Here is a 27,500-nt window from a genome sequence, read left to right as displayed (position 1 = left end):
AGGTTCGTTAGAGATGATTTGCCCTTTACATATCAGCTCTCTTATCAGCTCATATTTGTGCAAATGATCAATCACTTTGTTCTTAAATAATGGAGTGACATTGGCAATTTTCCAATCCAAGGGGACAATTCCTGAAGATCATGACGAGAGCATCAACAATTTCCTCACCTACTTCATTTAATAATGGGGTGGAATCCATCTGGTCCTGGGGATCTGTCTACGTGTTTCTCCAGCACCATATTTTTTAACCTGTATTGAATCTAGTTAGTTGCACCCCTTGATTTATTTTTAGTTTTGCTTGTAACTCTAGCATTTTATCCTCATCCTCTACTGGTAAAATTACTCTTTCTGCAAAGTATTTTCACAGTCTGATAATCTGGAAGATTTTTGCATGAAACAGACTTTTGCAAACTTCACAGTTCAATATCAGATATGGTTATGTGACTCTTTGAAACAGAGTGCAATTGAACTGAAGATATTGAGATAAGTTTCTCTCAGAATCCAGATCAAAGACTTCGAGAGGACAGAGTTGTCAATGAGCTAAGCTCAAAGACTGAGATGAGCAGATGATGCATTGAGCAACTGACATCACTGTGTAGTCCAGACCTGTTAGTGCTCTGACCAAGTAGAACTTCAAGAGCACTTGACAAAACCCCTATAGCCAAACTAATTTACGTATCAAACAGTGCGGCCTGTGTCTCCCAGACAGCTGGGCTCCAGTTTCCATTTTGAGATTTGGTTGCGACTGACAGCTTCCATTACCCCAGCTATCTGCAGTTAAATATCAAAAATGTTCGAGATCTGGAAGATAAAGGGAATGATTGGCGGGCTGTGGCAAGTGGCGTTCCCCAGGAATCTGCTGGAGTTTCAGCTTCTCACCATATATAAATGATTTGAGGAAGGAATAGGGAGCTAGATATCCAAGTTTGTAGTTGTCGCTAAGTTAGGAAGAACAGTAAGTAATGTAGATAGGAGCAGGAAGTTACATAGGATATACGGCATAGAAACAGGCCATTTGGCCCAACCAGTCCATGCCGGCGTTTATGTTCCACTCGAGCCTCCTCTCGTCTTTCCTCATCTAAATCTGTCAGCATAACCCTCTATTCCCTTCTCCCCCATATGCTTGTCCAGCCTCCCCTTAAATGCATTGACACTATTCGCTTCAACCACTCCCTGTGGTAGCGGGTTCCACATTCTCACCACTCTTTTTGGGTAAAGACGTTTGTTCTGAATTCCCCATTGGATTTCTTGGTGACTATCTTATATTGATGGCCTCTAGTTATGCTCTTCCCCACAAGTGGAAACATTCTCTCTGTATCCACTCGGTAACAAAACCTTGCATAATTTGGAGGACATCTATTAGCTCACCCCTCAGCCTTTTTTGAAGAGAAAAGAGACCCAGCCTGTTCATCCTTTCCTGATATGTGTACCCTCGCATTTCTGGTATCAGCCTTGTAAATCTTCTCCGCACCCTCTCCAGTGCCTCCAAATCCTTTTTAAAATATGGTGACCAGAACTGCACGCAGTTCTCTAAGTGTGGTCTAACCAAGGAACTTCAATTGTTTCAGACCTCCTCAGCATTGAATATCTCTCTCTTCGCCCCCCCCGCCCCATTTGTTGTCATCCGCAAATGTAGAAATTGTGTTTTTCATTCCAAAGTCTAAATCGTTAATATAAATTGTGAACAGCACTGGTCCTTGTGGAACATCACTACCCACCTTCTGTCAATGTGAATAGTTACCTTTCACACCTACTCTCTGCTTTTTCTTGAACTCAACTAGCTACCTATTTTGCGACTTGTCCCCTGACTCTGCATTCTCTGACCTTTTTCACCACTCTATAATGGGATACCTTATCTAAGGCTTTTTGAAAATCTAGACAAATTATATCTACTGCATATTACCATTATCTACTCTCGCTGTTACCTCTTCAAAAAATTCAGTGAGGTTGGTCAAGCAAGACTTTCCCCTTTGAAATCCATGCTATTTGTTATATTTTTGGTTTCTAGATGATCTATTTTCTGCTTCAGTAGGGAGTCCATTATTTTTCCGACCATCGATGTTAAGCTGACTGGTCTATAATTCCCTGGACATGTTCTATCTCTGTTCTTAAATATAGGTATTACATTAGCTATCCGCCAGACCTTTAGCACTACACCTTTTTCTAATGAATTATTAAATATGTGTAGTAATGCCTCTGCTTTCTCTTAAAATCCGTGGATTCTTTTAAAATGCGTGGATGCAATCCATCCGGACCAGGGGTTTTATCCTCGTTGAGTTTGCACTTATCTCATTACTAATCTCATTGTCCGATGTCATGTCCGCCTCATCTATCTCCCTGGTAAATACTGAAGCAAAATAATTATTTAACAATTCTGCCATCTCTGTATCATTACCTGTGGTATTCTATCTATCCCTTAATGGCCCTATTCCCATCCTAACCTTCCTTTTTTTATTGATGTGCTTGTAAAATATTTTACTGTTTTAAGAACGAACATAAGAAATAGGAGCAGGAGTTGGCCATTTGGCCCCTTAAGCCTGCTCCGCCATTCAATAAGATCGTGGCTGATCATCTCTTCCTTGATAATTTAATTTCATAGTTCCTCATTGCCATCCGAATTATTTATTTTTACTTCTCTCCTAATCTTTTTCTATTCTCCCTTACCATGCACCTTATCCTTACCATGGGCCTTACACTAAACATCCGTAAGACAAAGGTCCTCCACCAACATGATCTGCCGCACAGCACTGCCCCCCCAGTCATCAAAATCCATGGCGTGGCCTTGGACAACGTGGACCAATTTCCATACCTCGGGAGCCGACAATCAGCAAGATCTGACATCGATGACGAGGTCCAACATCGCCTCCAGTGTGCCAGCACAGTCTTCGGTTGCCTGAGGAAGAGAGTGTTTGAAGACCAGGACGCCAAATCTGGCACCAAGCTTATGGTCTACAGGGCAGTAGTGATACCTGCCCTCCTATATGGCTTAGAGACGTGGACTATATACAGTAGACACCTCAAAGCGCTGGAGAAGTACCACCAGCGCTGCCTCCATAAAATCCTGCAAATCCACTGGGAGGATAGACGCACCGTCAGTGTTCTAACTCAAACAACATCTCCAGCATCGAAGCACTGACCACACTCGACCAGCTCTGTTAGGCGGGCCACATTGTCCGCATGCCCGACACGAGACTCCCGAAGCAAGTGCTCTACTCGGAACTCCTTCATGGCAAGCGAGCTCTAGGTGTGCAGAGGAAACGTTTCTAGGACATCCTCAAAGCTTCCTTGATAAAGTGCAACATCCTCACCGGCACCTGGGAATCCCTGTCCCAAGACCACCCAAAGTGGAGGAAGAGCATCTGGGAGGGCGCTGAGCACCTCGAGTCTCATCGCCGAGAGCATGCAGAAACCAAGCGCAGGCAGCGAAAGGAGCGTGCGGCAAACCAGACTCCCCACCCACCCTTTCCTTCAACCACTGTCTGCCCCACCTGATACAGAGACTGTCATTCCCGTATTCGACTGTTCAGTCATCTAAGAACTCACTTTTAGAGTGGAAGCAAGTCTTCCTTGAATTTGAGGTACTGCCTATGATGACTCCCCTGCTGTCTATATATGCCTCTTTCCTTACCCTCAATTGTTCTCTTATGGCTTTATTCATCCATGGATTCTCATTAGTGTTTCGTTAGTTCTTTCCTTTTCGCCGTATATATTGTTCCTGCATTCTGTTGAACACCATTTTAAATGTTTCCTATTGTTCTATCTGGTTGTTTGCCAATATTGTTGCCCATTTTATTTTCCCAAGTTCTATTCTCAGTCCCTCAAAATCAGCTTTTCTCTAATCTGTTACCCTGGTTTTTGACCTTCTCAGTGATTATGTCTAGAACTAGAGGACGCAGTGTCAGGATACGGGGTAGGCCATTTAAGACCGAGATGATTTGAATGAAGGGACCGAGTGTAATGTAGCCAAGTTTGCTGCTGATACAAAGATGGGTGGGAAAGCAAATTGTGAGGAGGACACAAAAAATCTGCAAAGGGATATAGACAGGCTAAGTGAGTGGCCAAACATTTGTCAGATGGGTTATAATGTGGGAAAGTGGCAGAAAAAATAAAAAAGCAAATTATTATTTAAATGGAGAAAAATTACAAAGTGTTGCAGTACAGAGGGACCTGGGGGGCCTTGTGCATGAAACACACAAAGTTCATATGCAGGTACAGCAAGTGATCAGGCAGGCAAATGGAATGCTGGCCTTTATTGCAAAGGGGATGGAATATAAAGGCAGGGAAGTCTTGCTACAACTGTACAGGGTATTGGTGAGGCCACACCTGGAGTACTGCGTGCAGTTTTGGTCTCCTTATTTAAGGAGGGATATACTTGCTTTGGAGGCAGTTCAGAGAAGGTTCACTAGGTTGATTCGTGAGATGAAGGGGTTGACTTATGAAGAAAGGTTGAGTCGGTTGGGCCTGTACTCATTGGAGTTTAGAAGAATGAGAAATGATCTTATTGAAACATGTAAGATATTGAGGGGGCTCGACAAGGTAGGTGCGGAAAGGATGTTTCCCCTCGTGGGAGAATCTAGAACTGGGGGCATAGTTTCAGAATAAGGGATCGCCCATTTAAAACTGAGATGAGGAGGAATTTCTTCTCTGAGGGTTATAAGTCTGTGGAATTCTCTGCCCCAGAGAGCTGTGGAGGCTAGGCCATTGAATATATTTAAGGTGGAGATAGACAGATTTTTGAATGATAAGGGAGTGAAGGGTTATGGGGAGCGGGCAGGGAAGTGGAGCTGAGCCCAAGATCAGATCAGCCATGATCTTATTTAATGACGGAGCAGGCTCAAGGGGCCAAATGGCCTATTCCTGCTCCTATTTCTTATGTTCTTATGTTTATATTCTTATGAAGAGGTATTTCTTCACTCAGGGATGTGAATCTTTGGAATTCTCTGCCCCAGAGGGCTGTGGTTGCTGAGTCTCTGAATATATTCAAGGCTGAGATAGATACATTTTTGGACTCTGGGGAATCAAGGGATATGGAGATTGGACTGGAAGCGGAGTTGAGATCAATGATCAGCCATGATATTGAATGGCGGAGCAGGCTCGAGGGACCGTATGACTCACTCATGGTTCTATTTCTTATGTTGTTGTATTATGTTATCGTCCTAAAACATTATATTATGCTCACTATTGCCTAAATGTTCCCCTACTTTTACGTCTCTTATCTGCTCTGGTTCATTCCCCGTTACTAGATCCAATAGCGAATCCTCCCTTGTTGGGGTTTTTACATATTGAGTTAGAAAGGAGTCCTGTACACTTTTTAGGAACTCCATTCCCTTATCCCCTTTATCTACCTCTCTTATCTGGGTTACAGGTTGAACCTCTTCAGTCCGGCACCCTCGGGACCTGACCAGAGAATTTTCCAGACCACGGGAGGTCACGCCAACCCCAGACTTAAAAATCCCACTGAGCAAAGTTTCCAGACAGGTTTCTGCTCCATTCAGTGGAATCCACAGCAGATTCCAGTTGACACGAGGTGCCGTGCAAAAAAGCAAAACCAAACAACACAAGCATTACAGTTAATAGGAATAAAGTATACTGCTGACCTGGGGCTGGCTGCTGCTCCTCCTCTCCCCGCTGCCCCCGGCGCCTGCTCCCCAGTCAGGTCAGCGCGGAGAGGTAGCGGGGAGCGCGACGGCCAAAGCTGGGCCCAAAATGCTGCGGAACGAACCGGCTGCGTTCTGCGCATGCGCTGTGCAGTGTCTACAGCGCAGCATTTCAGAGCCAGCTTCAGCAGCTCTGTCAGCTGCCGCGCTTCTCGCTCCCTCTCCGTGCCAATCGATCGGGGGAGTGCGGGGACTGGGGAGCACCGGGGGTAGCAGAGAGAGGAGGAGGAGGAGCAGCCAGCCACAGGGCACAGCTCGGTCGCGACCCACCACCGGGAATGTTGCTGGACCAAAGAGTCCCGGACTGGAGAGGTACAACCTGTAGTTGAAATCCCCCATGATTATTATTCTATTTTTTTTTAACTCAGTTTCCTAATCTGACTGCATAGTTCTTCCTTCCACTATTAGGTGGTCTGTAGACTAGCCCTATTCGTGTGATTGATCCTTTATTATTGTTTATCTCTATCTATATGAATTCTATTTCTGTCTTGCTGATATCTGTGTCACTTTTTTTTACTGCCATTATTTTATCACTAATAAGTACAGCTACTTTATGCCCCCTTTTCCCTTTCTATCTTTTCTAAATATGTTATAATCTGCAATGTTTAATTCCCAGCCCTGATTTTTATTTAACCATGTCTCAGTGATCTCTACTATGCCTCGTTCCTCGCAACACATGATTACCTCCTGCTCCCATTTTATTACAGACACTGTGTGCATTGCTGTACAGACAGTGTAACTCCATTTTAATAGGATTTCCCCCCTCAACTATGTTTAACCATCTTTTTAGACTCGTGTTCTATTTATTCCCTTGCCATCAATGTCTTCCCTTACTTTATTCTCTCCCATGCTCTCTTTTCCTGTTTTGTTTATATTTAGGTTGATTATGTTTTTTGTAGATCCCTCCCCCCATCTAACTAGTTTAAAGCCTTTGCCACCTCCCTATTTACCCTTCCACGTTACAAAGGGCCATTGACAGATTAAGTGAGTGGGCAAAATGGCAGAGTTCAGTGTCAGGGAAGTATGCTGTCATCCATCCACTTTGAATCCATGAAAGATAAAATCAGAATATTGTCTTAATGGTGAGAGACTCGGAACTGTGGAGGGGTAAAGGGAGTTTGGGGTCCATGTACATAAATCAATAAAAGCTAGTGCACAGTACAAAAAAAACAATCAAAAAGGCTAATGGAATGTTGGCCTTTCTCTCCAGGGGCTGGAATACAAAAGGGAGCAAGTTATGCTTCAGTTGTAAAGAGCCTTGATCAGACCCCGTCTGGAGCACTGCGTTCAGTTTTGGGCACCACATTTTAGGCTTGGAAAGGAGTTAGCGCAGATTCACTAGAGTGTTACTGTGTTTAAAGGGTTAAATTACGAGGTCAGATTGCATAATCTTGATCTGTACTCCCATGAGTATAGAAGTTTGAGGGATGATCTAATCGAGCTATTTAAAATGATAAAAGGATCGATAGTGATGTGGGAACCCAGAACAAGGGGACATAATCGTAAACTTAGAGACACACCATTTATGAGTGAAACCAGGAAGCATTTCTTCACACAATGGGTAGTAGATATCTCGACCTTTCACCCCAAAAGGCTGTGGATGCTGGGGGTGAATTGGAGCCTTCAAGCCTGAGATGAACGGAATTTTATTAGTTAAGAGTATCACGGGGTATGGAAGAAAGGCAGATAAATAAGAACACAAGAAATAGGAGCGGGAGTAGGCCATTTGACCCCTCGAGCCTGCTCCGTCATTTAATAAGATCATAGCTAATATGATAGTGGACGCAGTTCCACTTTCCTGTCTGCTCCCCATAACTCTTTATTCCCTTATCGGTCAAAGATCTGTCTATCTCCACCTTAAATATATTCAGTGACCCAGCCTCCACAGCTCTCTGGGGCAGAGAATTCCACAGATTTACAACCCTCAGAGAAGAAATTCCTCCTTATCTCAGTCTTAAATGGGTGGCCCCTTATTCTATGCCCCCTAGTTTTAGTTTCCCCTACGAGTGGAAATATCCTCTCTGCATCCACTTTGTCCAGTGCACCAGCGCAGCCTTAGGAAGAGAGTGTATGAAGTCCACGCCCTCAAATCTGGCACCAAGCTCATGGTCTACAGGGCTGTAGTGATACTCATGGTCTACAGGGCTGTAGTGATGCAGCGGAAGGAGTGTGCAGCAAACCAGGCTCCCTGCCCACCCTTTCCCTCGACGACTATCTGTCCCACCTGTGACAGAGACTGTGGTTCTCGTCTTGGACTGTACAACCACCTAAGAATTCATGCTAAGAGTGGAAGCAAGTCTTCCTCGATTCCGAGGGGACTGCCTATGATGATGATGATGATGATACCCGCCCTCCTGTATGGCTGAGACGTGGACCATATACAGTGGACACCTCAAATCGCTGGAGAAATACCACCAACAATGTCTCCGCAAGATCCTGGAAATCCCCTGGGAGGACAGACGCTCCAACATCGGTGTTCTCGATCAGGCTAACACCCCAGCATCGAAGCACTGACCACACTCAACCAGCTCTGTTGGGCGGGTCACACTGTTCGCATGCCCGACACAAGACTCCCAAAGCAAGCGCTCTGCTGAACTCCTACACAGCAAGCGAGCCCCAGGTGGGCAGAGGAAACGTTACAAGGACACCCTCAAAGCCTCCTTGATAAAATGCAACATCCCCACCGGCACTTGGGAGTCCCTGACGAAAGACCGCCCTAAGCGGAGGAAGTGTATCCGGGAGGGCACTGAGCACCTCGAGTCTTGTTGCCGAGAGCATGCAGAAAACAAGCGCAGGCAGTGGAAGGAGCGTGCGGCAAACCAGACTCCCCATCCAACCTTTCCTTCAACCACTGTCTGTCCCACCTGTGTTAGAGACTGTAATTCATGCATTGGACTGTACATTCACTTGAGAACTCACTTTTAGAGTGGAAGCAAGTGTTCCTCGATTTCGAAGGACTGCCTATGATGATGAATAATGGACTCCAGCATTTTCGCAATGACAGATGTTGAGCTAACTGGTGTATAGTTTCCTGCTTTCTGTCTGCCATCTTTTTTAAATAGGGGCGTTATATTTGCGTTTTTCCAATCCGCTGGGACTTCCCCAGAATCCAGGGAATTTTGGTAGATTACAACCAATGCATCCACTATCACTGCAGCCGCTTCTTTTCAAACCCTAGGATGCAAGTCATCTGGTCCAGGGGACTTGTCCGCCTTTCGTCCCATTATTTTACCAAGTACTACTACTTTAGTGATAGTGATTGTATTAAGTTCCCCCCTCCCTAACCCCTTGATTATCCACTATCTGGATGTTTTTAGTGTCTTCTACTGTGAAGACCAATACAAAATATTTGTTCGAAGTCTCTGCCATTTCCCTGTTCCCCATTATTAATTCCCCAGTCTCATCCTCTAAGGGACCAACATTTACTTTAGACACTCTTTTCCTTTTTATGTACCTGTAGAAACTCTTGCTATCTGTTTTTATATTTCACGCTAGTTTACTTTCATAGTCTATCTTCCCTCTCTTTATTATTTCTTTGCTGGCTTTTAAAAGTTTCCCAAACCTCTGGCCACCCACTCATCTTGGCCACATTGTATGCACATTATCAGCCATGATCTTATTGAATGGTGGGGCAGGCTCGAGGGGCCGTATGGCCTACTCCTGCTCCTATTTCTTATGTTCTTATGTTTTCAATTTGACACCCTCCCTTAATTCCATAGTTAGCCATGGATGGTTATCCCTTCTCTTACAGTCTTTCCTTCTCATTAGGATATATTTTTGTTGAGAGTTATGAAGTATCTCCTTAAATGTCTGCCACTGCTCATCAACCATCCCACACTTTAATCTATATTCCCAGTCCACTTTAGCCAACTCTGCCGCCTTCATACCTTTATAGTCTCCTTTATTTAAGCTTAGGACACTGGTTTGAGATCCAACTTTCTCACCCTCCAACTGAATTTGAAATTCAGCTCATTCCTAGAGGATCCTTTACTAGGAGATTGTTTATTAATCCTGCCTCATTACACAGGACCAGATCTAAGATAGCCTGCTCCCTGGTTGGTTCCGCAACGTACTGTTCAAGGAAACTATCCTGGATACAGTCGATGAATTCTTCCTCAAGGCTACCCTGGCCAATTTGCTTTGTCCAATCAAGATGAAGATTAAAATTGCCCATGATTATTGCCGTTCCTTTTTCATAAGCCTCTATTATTTCTTGATTTATACTCCATCCAACAGTTAGGGGGCCTATAGACTACGCCCACCAATGACTTTTCCCCTTTTTATTCCTTATCTCCACCCAAACTGATTCAGCATCTTGATCGTCTGAGCCAATATCTTTTCTTACTAATGCATCCTTTATTAACAGAGCTACCCCACCTCCTTTTCCTTTCTGTCTGTCCTTCGAATTGTCAAATGGAGTTGAGGTACAGATCAGCCATGATCTAATTGAATGGTGGAACGGGCTAGCGGGGTTGAATAGCCTGCCAGTTCCAATGTCCCCAATTTCCCCACTCTGCATTTTTCTATCAAAATTAAGTTGCTTTATTCCTTTGCTTGTACAGAATGTTCTGCCAGCAGGAGATATCTATTCAGCACATTGCTATCTTACTGTGTAGTCTCTCCGTATGCTGTGGGTGCACTGGATGTTGGCGGGCACGCGATGTTGGCGTGCAGGCTGCAGCCAAACCCATGGTCCTTGTTGGCACAGGCTTTCTTGTGAACCTCACAAGCTAAGCATGTTCCATGTAACTGAGGCTTTGTATAGGAGTCAGACTAATGAGATTCTTCTGAGTTCTAAAAATATCAGAAAGCCTTGAAGCCACTCCTCAAAGGAGCTAAAATACACTCCTGGGCGTACAATGCCTGGGTTTCAAAGGCCTTAAACAAGGAAATGGAAGCCACTTTGTTAAGGATCCCAAATCAAGGGTAATATACCACGATGGAAATTCAAATCATAGTTGTACAAATGCCATCCCTTCTTCAGCCCAATAAGAGTATCTCCATAGATGGACACAAGTCCCTTCATGCATCTTCAAGTATTTCTTCCACTGATATTATAAGAACATAAAGCACGGAGAAAGAAAGAGCTGACAGCTGAATACTGTAGAATCTTTGGAGAAATAAAATTAAAAAGCATATTAGGAATGCTAAGAGAGAGCATGAAAAATTCTTGCCAAAGATGTTCGATAAATATATTAAGAACAAGAGGCTAACTAAAGAAAGTGTAGGGCCTATTCGAGACCATGAGGGTAATCTGTGTGTGGATGCAGCATATGTTGGTATGGTTCTTAATGAATACTTTTGTGTCTGTTTTCACAAAAGAAAGGGGCAATGCAGATACTGCTATCGAGGGGGAGTGTGAAATTCTGGATGAAATACACATAGTGAGAGAAGAGGTATTAAGGGGTTTAGCAGCTTTGAAAATAGGTAAGTCCCCAGGCCCGGATGAAATGCATCCCAGGCTGTTGAGCGAAGTAAGAGAGGAAATAGCAGAGGCCTTGATCATCATTTTCCAGTCCTCTTTGGATTTGGGCATGGTGCCTGAGGACTGGAGGACTGCTAATGTGGTACGGTTGTTGAAGAAGGGAGAAAGGGATAGGCCGAGTAATAACACGCCTGTCACCCTAACCTCAATGGTAGGAAAATTATTGGAAAAATCCCGAAAGACAGGATAAACCTACATTTAGAAAGGCAAGGATTAATTAGGGACAGTCAACACGGATTTGTTAAGAGAAGACTATGTTTGATTAACCTGATTGAATTTTTCGAGGAGGTAACCAGGAGGGTCGATGAGGGTAGTGCGTACGATGTAGTATATATGGACTTTAGCAAAGCTTTTCATAAGGTCCCACATGGTAGACTGGTCACAAAGGTTAAAGCCCATGGGATCCAGGGCAAAGTGGCAAGTTGGATCCAAAATTGGCTTAGAGGTAAGAAGCAAAGGATAATGGTTGATGGATGTTTTTGTGACTGGAAGGATGTTTCCAGTGGGGTTCTGCAGGCTCAGTACTGGGTCCCTTGCTTTTTGTGGTTTACAATCAATGATCTAGATTTGAATATCGGGAGTATGATTAAGAAGTTTGCAGATGACACTAAAATTGGCTGTGTGGTTGATACTGAAGAGGAAAGTCATGAACTGTAGGAGAATATCAACTGGTCAGGTGAACAGAGCAGTGACAAATGGAATTTAATTCAGAGAAGTGTGAGGTAATGCACTTGGGGAGGGATAATAAGGAAAGAGTATACACATTAAACGGTAGGCAACTTTGATGTGTAGATGAACAAAGGGACCTTGTCCACAGATCCCAGAAAGTAGCAGGCCAGGTGGATAAGGTGGTTAAGAAGGCATACGGAATGCTTGCCTTTATTGGCCGAGGCACAGAAGACAAGAGCCAGGGAGGTTATGTTTAAATTGTATAATACTCTGGTTAGGCCACAGCTGGAGTACTGCGTGCAGTTCTGGTCACCGTATTATAGGAAGGATGTGATGGCACTAGAGAGGGTGCAGAGGAGATTTACTAGAATGCTGCCTGGAATGGAGAATCTTAGCTATGAGGACAGATTGGATAGGCTGGGTTTGTTCTCATTGGAACAGAGGAGGTTGAGAGGAAACCTCATTGAGTTGTACAAACTGTTGAGGTGCCTGGAATATAGTAGATAGTAAGGGCCTATTTCCCTTGGTAGAGGGGTCTATTACGAGGGGGCATAGTTTTAAGGTGGTTGGTGGAAGGTTCAGAGGGGATTTATGGGGGGGCTTCTTTACGCAGAGGGTTGTGGGGATCTGGAACTCACTGCCTGGAAGGGTGGTGGATGCAGAAACCCTCGCCACATTTAAAAGATGGTTGGATGGGCACTTAAAGTGCCGTAACCTGCAGGGTTAGGGACCTAGAGCTGGTAAGTGGGATTAGACTGAATAACCTCTTGTTCGCTGGCGCAGATACTGCAGGGAATAGAATACGGCCAGAATGATCGGGAATAGTTTTGATCGCCTGGATGGGTCAGAGAGGAATTTTCCCAGATTTTTTCCCCAATTGGCCTGGGTTTTTATCTTTTTTTGCCTCTCCCAGGAGATGGCATGGCTCCGGTTGGGGTGGAGGGTAGAATGTTGTGGTGCAAGGGATGGTCACAGTTGTGCGAGGCGGGCTGGGTGCTCTTTACCTTTCTGCCATTGTTCATAAGTTACTATGTAACCTTCAGGGCTGCTGACCGAGGGCCGAAATGGCCTCGTGCGCTGAAAATTTCCATGTTTCTATATCCATGTTTCTAACATACAATGTGAATGTCAATTACTCTGTTTTCTCTGAATTGCTTTGAATGCTTTAGCAACTTGTGTTTGTATCGTGGCTTTAATGAAATGAGCGCACATTTTCAATTTGCAGTTTTCATTTCATTCCTGAACTTGGAGGGCTAATTCGGACTTATTCATCTCTTTCAGCCCATTGCTCGCTTCAGTTTCCGGCCTACGATAATTCCTTCTCCAAAACGAGCCCTTCCCCATCCCTCAGCATGGAGAGTATTTCTGGGAATTCAGCAAAGTCTACTCCAGAACTGCATAGACGGTTTGAAACTGAGGCAGCCGGGGAGAGACCTGCATCAGACAACAGCCCAGCGGCAGCCAGAGGGAGCCCTCCAGCAGCCAGAGGGAGCCCTCCAGTAGCCAGAGGGAGCCCAGAGGTATCGAGCGAGAGCTCTCCAGCAGCCAGAGAGAGCCCAGAGGTATCGAGCGAGATCCCTCTGGCAGTTGGCGAGGGCCCAGCGACTGCCAATAAGAGTACCGCACCCGTCAGTGAGAATCCTCTTTCAATGAGCGAGAGTCCTACACCATCCAGCCATCATCGCCCTCCACCTAAACCTCCAATCAGCCGTAGCCCTAAGCTACCTGCTCATCCATCCCCTGAGTCAAACAGATTAGGACACTCCTGCACTGAGCTTCAGCCAAAGGTAAGTTATAGAATCATAGAAATTTACAGCATGGAAGAAGGCCATTGGAGCCATCGTGTCTGTGCTGGTGAAAAAAGAGCTATCCAGCCTAATCCCACATTCAAGCTCTTGGTCCGCAGCCTTGTAGGTTACGGTACTTCCAGTGCACATCCAAGTACTTTATATTTATATGCTGAGGGTTTCAGCTTCTACCACCCTTTCAGGCAGTGAGTTCCAGACTCCCACCGAGGTGGAAAAGGTTCTCCTCAACTCTCCTCTAATGTTTCTACCAGTTACTTTAAATCTATGCTCCCTAGTTCCTGACCTCTGTACTAAGGGGAATAGGTCAATCTATCCACTCTGTCGAGGCCCCCTCATAATTTTATACATAATTCAGTAAGGTCTCCCCTCAGCCTCCTCTGTTCCAAAGAAAACAACCCCAGCCTATCCAATCTTTCCTCATAGCTAAAATTCTCCTGTCCCGGCAACATCCTCGTAAATCTCCTCTGTACCCTCTCCAGTGCAATCACATCTTTCCTGTAATGTGGTGACCAGAACTGTACACAGTACTCTAGCTGTGGCCTCACTAATGTTTTGTACGTTTCAAACATAACCTCCCTGCTCTTGCCTTTATTAGCCAAGGCAAAGAATACAGGTATTCTGTATGTCTTCTTATCCACCTGGCCTGCTACCTTCAGGGATCTGTGGACATGCACTCCAAGGTCCCTTTGTTCATCTATACATCAGTATCCTTCCATTTAATGTGTATTCCCTTCATAGAATCATAGAAGATTACAGCACGGAAGGAGGCCATTTCTGCCCATCATGAACATGGCGGCCAACAAGAGGCTATCCAGTCTAATCCCACTTTCCAGCTCGAGGTCCGTAACCCCGCAGGTTACGGCACTTCAGGTGCATATCCAAGTACTTTTTAAACATGTCAGGCAGTGAGTTCCAGACACCCCCCACATCTCTCTGCGTGAAGAAATATCCCCTAAAATCCTCTCTAAACCTTCTACCAATTACTTTAAACATGTCCCCTGGTTGTTGACCCCTCTGCTAAGGGAACTAAGCCCTTTCTATCCACTTTATTTAGGCCCCTCATAATTTTATGCACCTCAATGAGGTCTCCCCTCAGCCTCCTCTGTTCCAATTAAAAGAAATCCAGCCTATCTAATCTGTCCTCATGGCTTAGATTCTCCACTCCCGGCAACATCCTCGTAAATCTCCTCTGTAACCTCTCCAGTGCAATCACGTCCTTCCTGTAATGTGGTGACCAGAACTGCACGCAGTACTCCAGCCGTGGCCCAACCAGAGTATTATGCAATTTAAGCATAACACCCCCTGCTCTTGTATTCTATGCCTCGGCCAATAAAGGCAAGCATTCCGTATGCCTTCTTAACCACCTTATCCACCTGGCCTGCTACTTTCAGGGATCTGTGGACAAGCACTCCAAGGTCCCTTTGTTCCTCTACACGTCTAAGTGGTCTACCATTTAATGTGTATTTCCTTTCCTTGTTAGCCCTCCCCAAATGCATAACCTCACACTTCTCTGGATTAAATTCCATTTGCCCACTTGACCAGTTGATTGATATCTTCCTGCAATCCGCAGCTTTCTTCTTCATAGAAACATAGAAATTTACAGCGCAGAACGAGGCCATTTCGGCCCATCATGTCCACGCCGGCCGACAAAGAGCCATAAAGCCCTCGGTCAGCAGCTCTGAAGGTTACATATAAACCAATGAACAATGGCGGAAAGGTAAAGAGCACCCAGCCCAACCAGTCCGCCCCACACTACTGCGATACCCCATGTATCGCAACATTTTACACTCCACCCTACCCGGAGTCGTGCGACCTCCTGGGAGAGGCAAAAAACAGATGAAAAATCCAGGCCGATTGGGGGAAATAAAATCTGGGATAATTCCTCTCCGACCCATCCAGACGATCAAAACTAGTCCAGGACATCACTCTGGCTGTATTAGATTCCCTGAAGTACTTACCATCGTATCTGCGCCAGCCAACAAGAGGTTATCCAGTCTAATCCCACTTTCCAGCTCTAGGTCCGTAACCCTGCAGGTTACAGCTAAATGTGGTGAGGGTTTCTGCCTCTGCCAACTTTGCAGCCAGAGAGTTCCAGACCCCCACAGCCCTCTGTGTGAAGAACCCCCCCCCCCTTCAAATCCCCTCTGAACCTTCCACCAACCACCTTAAAATTATGCCCCCTCGTAATTGACCCCTCCACCAATGAAAATAGGCCCTTACTATCCACTATATCCAGGCCCCTCAAAATGTTATACACCTCAATGAGGTCTCCCCTCAGCCTCCTCTGTTCCAAGGAGAACAAACCCAGCCTATTCAATCTGCCCTCATAGATAAGATTCTCCATTCCAGGCAGCGGCCTTGTAAATATCCTCTGCACCCTCTCTAGTGCAATCACGTCCTTCCTATAATACGGCGACCAGAACTGCACGCAGTACTCCAGCTATGGCCTAACCAGTGTATTATACAATTTAAGCATAACCTCCCTGCTCTTGTACTTTATGCCTCGGCCAATAAAGGCAAGCATTCTGTATATCTTCTTAACCACCTTATCCACCTGTCCTACTTTCAGGGATCTGTGGACAAGCACTCCAAGGTAAGGTCCCTTTGTTCCTCTGCACTTCTAAGTGGCCTACCATTTAATGTGTATGCCCTTTCCTTATTAGCCCTCCCCAAGTGCATTACCTCACACTTCTCCGAATTAAATTGCATTTGCCACTGTTCTGCCCATCTGAACAGTAGATTCATATCCTCCTGCAGCCCATGACTTTCCTCTTCATTATAAACCACACAGCCGATTTTAGTCTCATCTGCAAACATGTTAATCATATCCCCTATATTCAGGTCTAGATCATTGATGTATATCACAAAAAGCAAGGGACCTAGTACTGAGCCCTGTGGAACCCCACTGGAAACATCTTTCCAGTCGCAAAAGCACCCATCACCATTACCCTTTGCTTCCTGCCTCTGAGTCAATTTTGCATCCAACTTGTCACTTTGCCGTGGATCCCATGGGCTTTTACTTCGTGACCAGTCTGCCATGTGGGACCTTATCAAAAGCTTTGCTAAAATCCATATATACTACATTGTACGCACTACTCTCATCGACCCACCTGGTTATCTCCTCGAAAAATTCAATCAAATTAGTCAGACATGTCCTTCCCTTAATGCATCTATGCTGACTCTCCTTGACTAATCCGTATCTCCCGAAATGCAGTACCTCACACTTCTCCGGATTGAATTTCATTTGCCACTATTCTGCCCACCTGACCAGTTGATTGATATCATCCTGCAGTCTAAAAGGAAAGAACAAACTGAGACTCCATGGATGAATACAGCAATAAGGGAACAATTGAGGGTGAAGAAAGAGGCATACATTAAGTACACAGACAGCATGATAAGGGAGAACTCAAAGGGATTAGAAGAGAAGTCAAAAAAAGAATTAAAACATAAGAAATAGGAGCAGGAGTCGGCCATTTGGCCCCTCGAGCCTGCTCCACTGTTTAATAAGATCATGACTGATCAGATCATGGACTCGGCTCCGCTTCCCTGCCCACTTCCCATAACCCTTTATTCCCTTATCGCTCAAAAATCTGTCTTTCTCCGCTTTAAATATATTCAGTGACCCAGCCTCCACAGCTCTTTGGGGCAGAGAATGCCACAGATTTACAGTCCTCTGAGAGAAGAAATTCCTCCTCATCTCAGTTTTAAATGGGCGGCCCCTTATTCTGAGATATGTCCCCTAGTTTTAGTCTCCCCTCTGAGTGGAAATATCTTCTCTGCATCCACCTTGTCGAGCCCCCTCATTATCTTATATGTTTCAATGAAATCAATTAGGAAGGCAAAGAGGAACTATAAATTCATTGATCAAGGAAGATAAAACAAAATAGTGAAATATTTTACAGGCACATCAGTAAACTAAAAAGGAAGATTGGGTTGGGAATAGGGCCATAAAGGGATAGACAGGACAATATCACAGGTAGGGATAGGCCGAAATATTACATAATTATTTTGCTTCGGACATTAGAGGATGAGGTAAGTGCATTTAAAATTTAAAAAGGGAATATATTAAATAAACTCATCAAACTCAAAGAGGATAAAACCCCTGGTCCGGATGGATTGTAACCACGCACTTTAAAAGAATCTCGGGAAGAGATAGCAGAGGCATTACTACACATATTTAAGAATTCTTTAGAAAAACGTGTGCCAGAAGGGGGATCGAACATGTCCAGGAAATTATAGACTAGTCAGCTTAATATTGGTGGTAGGAAAAATAATGGAATCCCTACTAAAGGAGCAAATAGAACATCTAGTGTATAATAATGTATAGATTTCAAAAGGGAAAGTCTTGCTTGAGATGGGAGTAAAGGGTAGCTATATTCACAGTAGCAGAAGGTGGGTAGTGGTGTTCCACGAGGATCAGTGCTGGGACCACTGCTGTTCACAATTTATATTAACGATTTAGAATTTGGAATCAAAAGCACAATTTCTAAATTGCGGGGGGATAGTCAATACTGAGGAGGACTACAACAAATTACAGGAGGACATTACTAAACTTGCAGAATAGGCAAATAATTGCCAAATGAAGTTCAACACATAAATGTGAGGTATTATATTTTGGTAGGAAGAATAGGGAGGTCACTTATTACTTGGGAGGATGCGAGTCCAGGTGGGGTTGAGGAACAAAGGGATCTCGGAGTACAAAGACACAAATCACTAAGTTTGTGACACAGGTTAGCAAGGCAATTAAAAAGCAATCCAAGCACTAGGGTTTATGTCTCGAGGGATAGAATTGAAAAGTAGAGCAGTTATGCTAAACCTGTATCGAACCTTGGTTAGACCACATTTGGAGCACTGCAGTCAGTTCTGGTCGCCATTTTATAAAAAGGATAAAGTGACACTGGAGATGGTGCAGAGAAGGTTTACAAAGATGATGCCAGAAATGCGAGGGTGTACAATATCAGGAAAGGATGAACAGGCTTGGGCCTCTTTTCTCTTGGGAAAAAAAGAAGGCTGAGAGGTGACCTAATAAAAGCCTTTAAAATTATGAAAGGTTTCAATAGAGTGGATACAGAGAGAATGTTTCCACTTGTGGGGAATAGCATAACGAGGCCATCAATGTAAGATAGTCAACAAGAAATCTAATAGGGAATTTTGAAGAAACTTCTTTACCCAAAGAGTGGTGAGAATGTGGAACTCACCACCACAAGGAGTGGTTGAAGCGAATAGTATCGATGCATTTAAGGGGAGACCGACAAGCATATAAGGGAGAAGGGAATAGAGGGTTATGCTGATAGATTTAGATGAGGAAAGATGGGAGGAGGCTCGAGTGGAGCATGAACGCCGGCAGAGACTGGTTGGGCCAAATGGATCCAACTTGCCACTTTGCCCTGGATCCCATGGGCTTTTACTTTTCTGATCAATCTGCAACGTGGGACCTTGTCAAAGGCCTTGCTAAAATCCATGTAGACTACATCAAACACACGGCCCTCATCAAACCGCCTTGATACCTCCCCTAAGCACCAAACATTTCTTCTCTTAACAAATCCATGCCCACTGTCCTTGATAAATCCGTGCCTTTCTAAATGGCAATTAATACTGTCCCTCAGAATTTTTTCCAACAATTTGCCCACCACCGAGGTTCAGTTGCAAGTGAGAAAGGTCTAGCCCTTTCTCACTTTTTGAACAATGGTGTTGGATAACTGGGCAGAAGTCACCAGAAATGTCATAGATGCCTCTTGGTGCAGTGTGTAGTGAGTTCCTATGTGAAGCAGCTATCAGAAGCAGATGATTTATTTACAGTGTGATGCACTGGGGCTGCAGCACTGATCCTGGGGCGGCCCCATATGTCACTGCCCACCAATCTGAGAATTTTTATCATCAGTGTCTGCCTCCAATTCATCCACCTCAATTTTAGCTAGCAGTCTTGTGAAGCAGGTCTTGGTCGAACAACTCGGGCGGACAGGTGCTTTAATGGCGCAGTGCTCCAAGTCTGTGACTTGGACCAGTGCTACCTTTCCACACACGACCTTGTATGTGCAGGTTAAACAAATGAAGAAGGTAGTTTGGATTCTTTTTATAGCTATGCACCTCCTTATTCTGTGGAAGAAATTGGACCTCCATATATAAAGTTCTCTCTCAGCCATTCCTCGATTCCCTGCACGGCTTTTCTGGTGCTGACTGCAGGTAGCAAGTTTACCTTGTGTGCATCACTTTTGGTTAAGGTCAGAACAAAGTCTTTGACACGGCAAAGTGAAGGAAGACTGCTGAGCCAGACTCTGAGCTTTGTTCCCTCCTGTGAGGCAGTATTCTCTTTGTACACATGGTGAACTTCCTTCTCGGAGCCAGGCGGGCCCCTCCCCCAGCCTGGTGGCTCCCCCCCCCCCCCGCCCCCACAGATCGCTCCCACTATCTTTGTTTAAGAAATGAAATTCTGTGTGTTTATCTTTTGCAGTCTTCTTGCAAAGAAAATCCATTCGATAGAAAATCCACTCCAGCTGGGCTAGTCGCCCCGCTGAGACCGCGGAAAGGCCCAAAGCCAGCTCGCCCCCCCGCGCCCGGCCATGGATTCCCACTAATCAAACGCAAGGTAGGTGCAAGTTTTCACCCTCCCGGTGGCCGTCAATCTTCTTCCATTCTTGCAGTGAAGCCTAGACCGCAAACACGAAGAATCACTGACATTGCTTCAGGTCTTGCTGGTGAAGTTTCACTCACACTAGCTCTGTGTCTTGTCCTCTCCGATGCAGTGCACTAACATTGATGCACGGCACAAAAACATGTGAGCATTTGTATTTGTTTTCCCTTCATTGTTTGTCGCAGGTTACTCACTCCCAGGAACTTGTCGGCCAGCCTGCGACAGGCCAGTCTGAGCTCAGCTTTATAGCCGCTGTGCACTCGGCGTCAGCCGAGACTCTCTTGTCTCTGAGTCAGAAGGTTGTGGGTTCAAGTCCCACCACAGAGACTGGAGCACAGAAACCTAGACTGACAATCCAGCACACTGCTGAGTGAGTGCTGCACTGTCAAATCAGACTTCAGGTGGACGTTAAATGTTCCACAGCACTATTTCAAAGAAGATCCCATGTCCTGGCCATTATTTACCCCTCAACCAACATCAGTAAAACAGATTATCTAGTCATTATCACATTGCTGTTTGTGGGAGCTTTCTGTGCACAAATTGACTGTCGCGTTTCCTACATTACAACAGTGACTACACTCCAAAAGTAGTTCACTGGCAGTAAAATGCTTTGGCTGTCCTGAGGTCATGAAAGGTGCGATATAAATACAAGTCTTCCTTTCTTTTCCCTGTGTGTCCGATTATCACACTCACTGACTGGCTTTCTTTTCTCTTGATCAGCCATAGGAAGTGTGATTTGAGAAGGAGCATTTGGACAATGTTAATTTTGCCTTCACCTCAAAATGGCGCAACTTTGCATGAAGCTGTGCCTGGCAGCCATTTTGAAGGTGGCCAAATTCCATCCAAGGCATGTGGATTGAGGAACAAGGACCTGTGCTCTTCAATCTCTGTCTTGGATATGAGCCTTGAGGACGATTCACACTTCCCTTGTTGTATTTTGTTCATTTGGTGAATGGTCTGCAATGTGCCAAGGTGATCAACTCTGCCTCTGTGATGATTCAGGTACACGCGGATCAGTATATTCCAGAGGAGAGTATACAGGGAGAGTTGGAACAGCTGGAACAGCATCTAGATGAACTGGAACATCGTGGGGTTGCACTGGAGGAGAAACTGCGCAGCTGTGAAAATGGTGAGTTGAGCAGATTCCCTGAACGAGGAACTTAGAGACAGGAGTGGCCTATTCAGCCCCTTGATCCTGTTCCACCATTCAATTAGATCATGGCTGATCTTATCTGATCTCAATTTACCCGCCTTGATTCCGTAACCCTTGATAACCTTGCCTAACAAAAATCTAACAATCTCAATTTAGAAATTTTCAATTGACCTGCAGCCTCAACAGCTTTTTGGGGGAGAGTTTTCCAGATTTCCACTATCGCATCACCCTGAATGACCCTAGCTCTAATTTTAAGATAATGCCCACTTCGCACTGTGCCCATATCCCTTGATTGCCTTAATATCCAAAAATCTATCGATCTCTGCCTTGAATATACTCAACGACTGAGCCTCCACAGCCCTCTGGGGTAGAGAATTCCAAAAATTCACCACCCTCCGAGTGAAGAAGTTGCTCCTCATCTCAGTCCTAAATGGCTGACCCCTTATTCTGTGACCCCTGGTTCTAGACTCCTCAGCCAGGGGAAAACATCCTCCCAGCATCTACCCTGTCGAGCCGTAAAATAATTTTGTATGTTTCAATGTAATCACCTCTCATTCTTCTAAACTCTAGAGAATATTGGCCGAGTCTACTCATAGGGCAATTCCCCCATCCCAGGAATCAGTCTGGTGAACCTTTGTTGCACTGCCTCTATGGCAAGTATATCCTTGCTTCGGTACGGAGACCAAAACTGTGCACAATACTCCAGGTGCGGTCTCACCAGGGCCCGATATAATCGCAGTAAGACATCTTTACTCTTGTACTCAAATCCTCTTGTAATAAAGGCCATCATACCATTTGCTTTCTTAATTGCTTGTTGTACCTGCATGTTAACTTTCAGTGATTCGTGTACAAGGACACCCAGGTCCCTCTGAACATCAACATTTCACAATCTCTCACCATTTAAAAAATACTCTGCTTTTCTATTTTTCCTACCAAAATGGATAACTTCACATTTCTCCACGTTGTATTCCATTTGCCATGTTCTTGCCCACTCATTTAGCCTGTCTATATCCCCTTGAAGTCTCTGGATCCCCCTCACAACTTACATTCCCACCTAGCTTTGTATCATCAGTAAACTTGGATATATTACATTTGGTCTCCTCATCCAAATCAGTGATATAGATTGTGACTAGCTGGGGCTCAAGCACCGGTCCTTGCGGTACCCCACTAGTTACAGCCTGCTAACCCCAAAATGACCCGTTTATTCCTACTCTCTGTTTTCTGTCCGTTAACCAATCCTCAATCCATGCTGGTATACGACTCCCAATCCCATGAGCCCTAATTTTGTTTCATAATCTCTTGTGTGGCACCTTATCGAATGCCTTCTGAAAATCCAAATACATCACATCCACTGCTTCCCCCTTATGGCATCTTCATCATCATAGGCAGTCCCTTGGAATTGAGGAAGACTTGCTTCCACTTTTAGAATGAGTTCTTAGGTGGCTGAACAGTCCAATACGAGGACCACAGTCTCTGCCACAGGTGGGGCAGATAGTCGTTGAGGGAAAGGGTGGATGGGGCAGGTTTGCCGCACACTCCTTCCGCTGCCTGCGCTTGGTTTCTGCATGCTCTCGCCGACGAGACTCGAGGAGCTCAGCGCCCTCCCGGATGCACTTCCTCCACTTAGGGCGGTCTTTGGCCAGGGACTCCCAGGTGTTAGTGGGGATGCTGCACTTTATCAGGGAGGCTTTGAGGGTGTCCTTGTAACGTTTCCGCTGCCCACCTTTGGCTCGTTTGCCGTGAAGTAGTTCCGAGTAGAGCGCTTGCTTTGGGAGTCTCTTGTCTGGCATGCGAACGATGTGGCCTGCCCAGTGGAGCTGATCAAGTGTGGTCAGTGCTTCAATGCTGGGGATGTTGGCCTGGTCGAGGATGCTAACGTTGGTGTGTCTGTCTTCTCGAGATTTGTAGGATCTTGCGGAGGCATCATTGGTATTTCTCCAGCGACTTGAGGTGTCTACTGTATATGGTCAATGTTTCTGAGCTATACAGGAGGGCAGGTATTACTATAGCCCTGTAGACCATGAGCTTGGTATTCTACTAGTTACAACCTCAAAAATCTCAACAGGTTTGTCAAACATAATTTCCCTTTCATAAATCCGTGTTGACGCTACCCAATCCTTTTTATTATTTTCTAAGTGTCCCGTTACCACGTCCTTAATAATAGATTCCAGCATTTTCCCTACTAATGTCAGGCTAACTAGTCTGTAGTTCCCCGTTTTCTCTCCCTTCTTTCTTAAATAGCAGGGTTACATTAGCTGCCTTCCAATCTGCGGGAACCATTCTAGAATCTATGGAATTTTGGAAGATGACAACCAATGTATCCACGATCTCTTTAGCCACCTCTTTCAAAACCCTAGGATGTAAGCCATCAGGTCCCAGGGGATTTATCGGCTTTCCGTCCCAGTAAGTTCTCCAATACTATTTTTTTTAGTAATACTAATTTGTTTCAGCTCCTCATTCTCTCTGGCCCCTTGGCTGTCCACTATTTCCGGGAGGTTTTTCGTGTCTTCCGTGAAGACAGACACACGGTATTTGTTTAATTTCTCTGCCATCACCTCATTATAATTTCTCCTGTCTCAGCCTGTACGGGACTCATGTTTACTTTTGCTAATCTTCTCCTTTTTATATACCTATATAAGCTCTGACAGTCTGTTTTTATGTCTCTCACTAGTTTACTTATTTTTCCCTTGGTCCTCCTTTGCTGAATTTGAAAATGCTCCCAATCGTCAAGCTTACTGCTCTTTTTGGCAATATTATAAGCCTCTTCCTTTGATCTGAAACTATTTTAACTTCTGTTAGCCACGGTTGGACCACTTATCCTGTGGAGCTTTTGTGCCTGAAAGGAATGTATATTTGTTGTAAATTATGTATTCTTTAAATGTCAGCCACTGCTCATCGCTCATCCAGCGTCATACCTTTTAATGTAGCTTCCCAATCTACCGTAGCCAACTCGCCCCCTCATCCCTACATAATTTGCTTTGTTTAGATTTAAGGCCTAATTTTGCATTTGACTAAATCACTTATTACCTGCAATATCTATATCCCAGTCATGCCCAGTTTGTGGCCACTACATCATACCCTTGAATGTGAATTTGCATGTCTGATTCACTGGTTAAAGGGGTAAGTTTTAAGGATGTCTTGAAGGAGGGGAGAGAGGCAGCGAGGACTAGGGAGGGAATTCCAGAGCTTAGGGCCCAGGCAGCTGAAGGTACAGCCGACAATGGAGAGCGATTAAAATTATCGATGTGCAGGAGAGCGGAACTGGAGGAACGCAGAGTTCTCGGAGGGTTGAGGAGGCTACAGAGATAGAGAGGGACGGAACCCAGGAGGAAATTGTAAATGAGGATGAGACTGGGCCCCAATCCTGTTGCACTAGGGCTGGTGCTGGAGGGAGTGGGGGGAGCTGGTGCAGTGGGTGCGCTGCTGGGGGTGAAAATGTCCTTGGCCAGAGGGTTGGGGGTGGGGGGGGGGGGGGCGAAGCGAAGGAAGAAACCAGCCTTGCCACGTCTCCAGTCAGCAGTCATTGTATTTTTGCATCCCCAGATGAAGATGAAGATGATCTCCTCGTGGACTGGTTCAAACTGATCCATGAGAAGCACATGCTGGTTCGCCGCGAGTCCGAGCTTGTGTACACGTGAGTGACTCTGCGGGCTGAGTGTGTCACTGTTTGAACCCTTTATTCCAATAAGTCTCTTTCTATGAACCTTTTTATTTCATTGATGCCTTGCCCCGCCCCAGCTGACTGATGCACCTTGGGACAGCCTGAGGCTGAAGGACACCGGCCCTGATTGATTGACGCCTTGGGGACCAGCGAATGTCTGTGGTCTTCGGGGATGGTGTGCGAGGGACAAAGACAAGGAATTGCTCACTTTGGTGCATCACCCGTCAACGGGAGCTGGAGGCATCAGCCATTCAGCCAATCCGGGGCTATCCTGGAAATCGTCATCCTCCGTAGCTTGTGCATGCTTGGGGTGTGAGAGCGCGAGGCTGTCAGTGTTTGCACCTTGTGTTTCTCTGGCTCGTCACCTCTGCAGCAAGATACACTTTATGAGTCATTTAATTTCTTTATATCTGTCTGTGGTCTTTAAATAAAGCAGAGTAATAGTGTCGTTCCATCCACCTCGTTCCCCCTTGTCCTTCCCCCCCCCGCGCCCCCCCTCCTTCCCCCCCCGCGGGCCCTCCGCCCGGGCCCCCCCCTCCTTCCCTCCCGCGGGCCCCGCCCTTCCCCCGTGGTCCCCCCCTCCTTCCCCCGCGGGCCCCCCCCCCCCCGCCTTCCTCCTTCCCCCACGCCCCCATCGTCCCCCTGGCTCGAGTCACTGTTTCCATTCAAAACTAGAGGATTCAATGGGGTCTGAGAACAGCAACATGTCACAGCCCCTGAGCGGTGACTGCCGCGATGAACTGACCAGTAGCATGCAGATTGCAGGGGTCGGCAGCCTGTGGGTGGAGAGGGAATGGTGGGAGCTTGCCATATCCTGGTCGCTGAATGCGGGAGTTGTAGCCGGATGATTTGCTATGTAGCGATTGATGTTGGTAGCTATTGTACCCAGGAAGCTGTGCGACACCATTCCCCCCCCACCCACCCACTTCTGACTTTGATGTGATGCCTGTTGTAGTAACGTGAGCCCTCTCCCGTTTCCCAGTTTTAAGCAGCAGAACCTAGAGGAACGGCAGGCAGATGTGGAGTATGAATTGCGCTGTCTACTCAACAAACCAGGTCAGTGACTGTTACACAGTGCACTGGGATTTACCACCCACAGTCCCAGCTCCCTCAGGCTGATCGCTGCTTCCATTGTCTCCGCAGAGAAAGATTGGACGGATGAGGATCGGGCGCGGGAGACAGAATTGATGCAGGAGTTGATTACAGTCATCGAGCAAAGAAACGCAATCATCAACAGTCTGGACGAGGACAGGCAGCGGTAATCTAATCAGTAAATTAATGTGTTGAGTGATGGGCACAGGATAGTGGGTACACGCTTCTTGTCTGGGGGTGAGGGGCACAGGATAGTGGGGTACATGCTTCCTGTCTGAGGGTGATGGGCACAGGATAGTGGGTATACGCTTCCTGTCTGGGGGTGATGGGCACAGGATAGTGGGGTACATGCTTCCTGTCTGGGGTGAGGGGCACAGGATAGTGGGGTACACACGTCCTGTCTGGGGGTGAGGGGCACAGGATGGTGGTGCACATTGGCAATCAGAATCGACGAGGTTGGGAGGCGGGGGCGGGCGAGGAGCAGAGGAGGCCGGGGTGGGCGAGGTCGGGGCGGGTGAGGTACAGAGGGCGGGCCCAGCGGGGACCAGAGGTCGGGATCGATGAGGAGGGGATGGACGAGGCACGGAGGAGCAGAGAGGTCGAAGCCCAGAGATGGAGCAGCGTGGACAAGACCAAGGGAAAGCGCAGCACGGGCCAATAGCGAGGCTGTGAGGTCGTGAGGCTCACATTGCGGTCTATGAATTCCACGTAGAGAGAGGTCCTGTGGGAAGGAGGAAGGATGGAGGACAGTAGGGGTATGTTTGAGTTTGTGTGTATGTATTGGCCCATGCGGTGGAGCCTGGTCTCCAATCGTCTTGGATCCCCTTGCCACTGGACCAAGACTTTGTTCCGTCAAGCCCATGTGGTGGCTAGTGTGCAATGGTCAACCCATGTTAAAAAAATCACACGTGGGCATCTTCCACCATTTAAAATGAAATCATCAGTCACCTGAGTACTTATTTTTAATGAGGAAGCAAGTCATCCTCGACCCCGAGGGACTGCCTATGATGATGCTTCCTGTCTGTGGGTGAGGACACAGGATAGTGAGGTACATGCTTCCTGTCTAGGGGTGAGGGGCACAGGATATTGGGGTACATGCTTCCTGTCTGAGGTGATGACACAGGATAGTGGGGTACATGCTTCCTGTCTGGGGGTGAGGGGCACAGGAGAGTGGGGTACACGCTTCCTGTCTGGGGTTAGGACCACAGGCTAGTGGGGTACATGCTTCCTGTCTGGGGGTAGAACCACAGGATAGTGGGATACATGCTGCCTGTCTGCGGGTGAGGGGCACAGGAGAGTGGGGTTCATGCTTCCTGTCTGGGGATAGGGGCATAGGATAGTGGG

At 46.1% G+C, this 27,500-nt stretch overlaps 1 protein-coding gene across 4 annotated transcripts in view; it reads left to right on the top strand.

Annotated features, from left to right (window-relative positions):
• micall1a (MICAL-like 1a) overlaps nt 1-27,500 on the top strand; it is a 96,661-nt gene that overhangs the window by 49,874 nt on the left and 19,287 nt on the right. For all 4 annotated transcript variants that reach the window (XM_070861543.1, XM_070861542.1, XM_070861541.1 and 1 more), the window contains exons 9-14: nt 13,093-13,598; nt 20,071-20,205; nt 21,253-21,379; nt 24,947-25,037; nt 26,047-26,120; nt 26,208-26,322. In XM_070861543.1, the coding sequence (XP_070717644.1) occupies nt 13,093-13,598; nt 20,071-20,205; nt 21,253-21,379; nt 24,947-25,037; nt 26,047-26,120; nt 26,208-26,322 (1,048 nt within the window). The remainder of the gene's footprint in view (nt 1-13,092; nt 13,599-20,070; nt 20,206-21,252; nt 21,380-24,946; nt 25,038-26,046; nt 26,121-26,207; nt 26,323-27,500) is intronic.

Source organism: Pristiophorus japonicus, chromosome 19 (assembly GCF_044704955.1).
Source record: "Pristiophorus japonicus isolate sPriJap1 chromosome 19, sPriJap1.hap1, whole genome shotgun sequence".
In the NCBI taxonomy this organism is placed as follows: domain Eukaryota; kingdom Metazoa; phylum Chordata; class Chondrichthyes; family Pristiophoridae; genus Pristiophorus; species Pristiophorus japonicus.
This window is presented reverse-complemented; position numbering and strand designations above follow the sequence as displayed.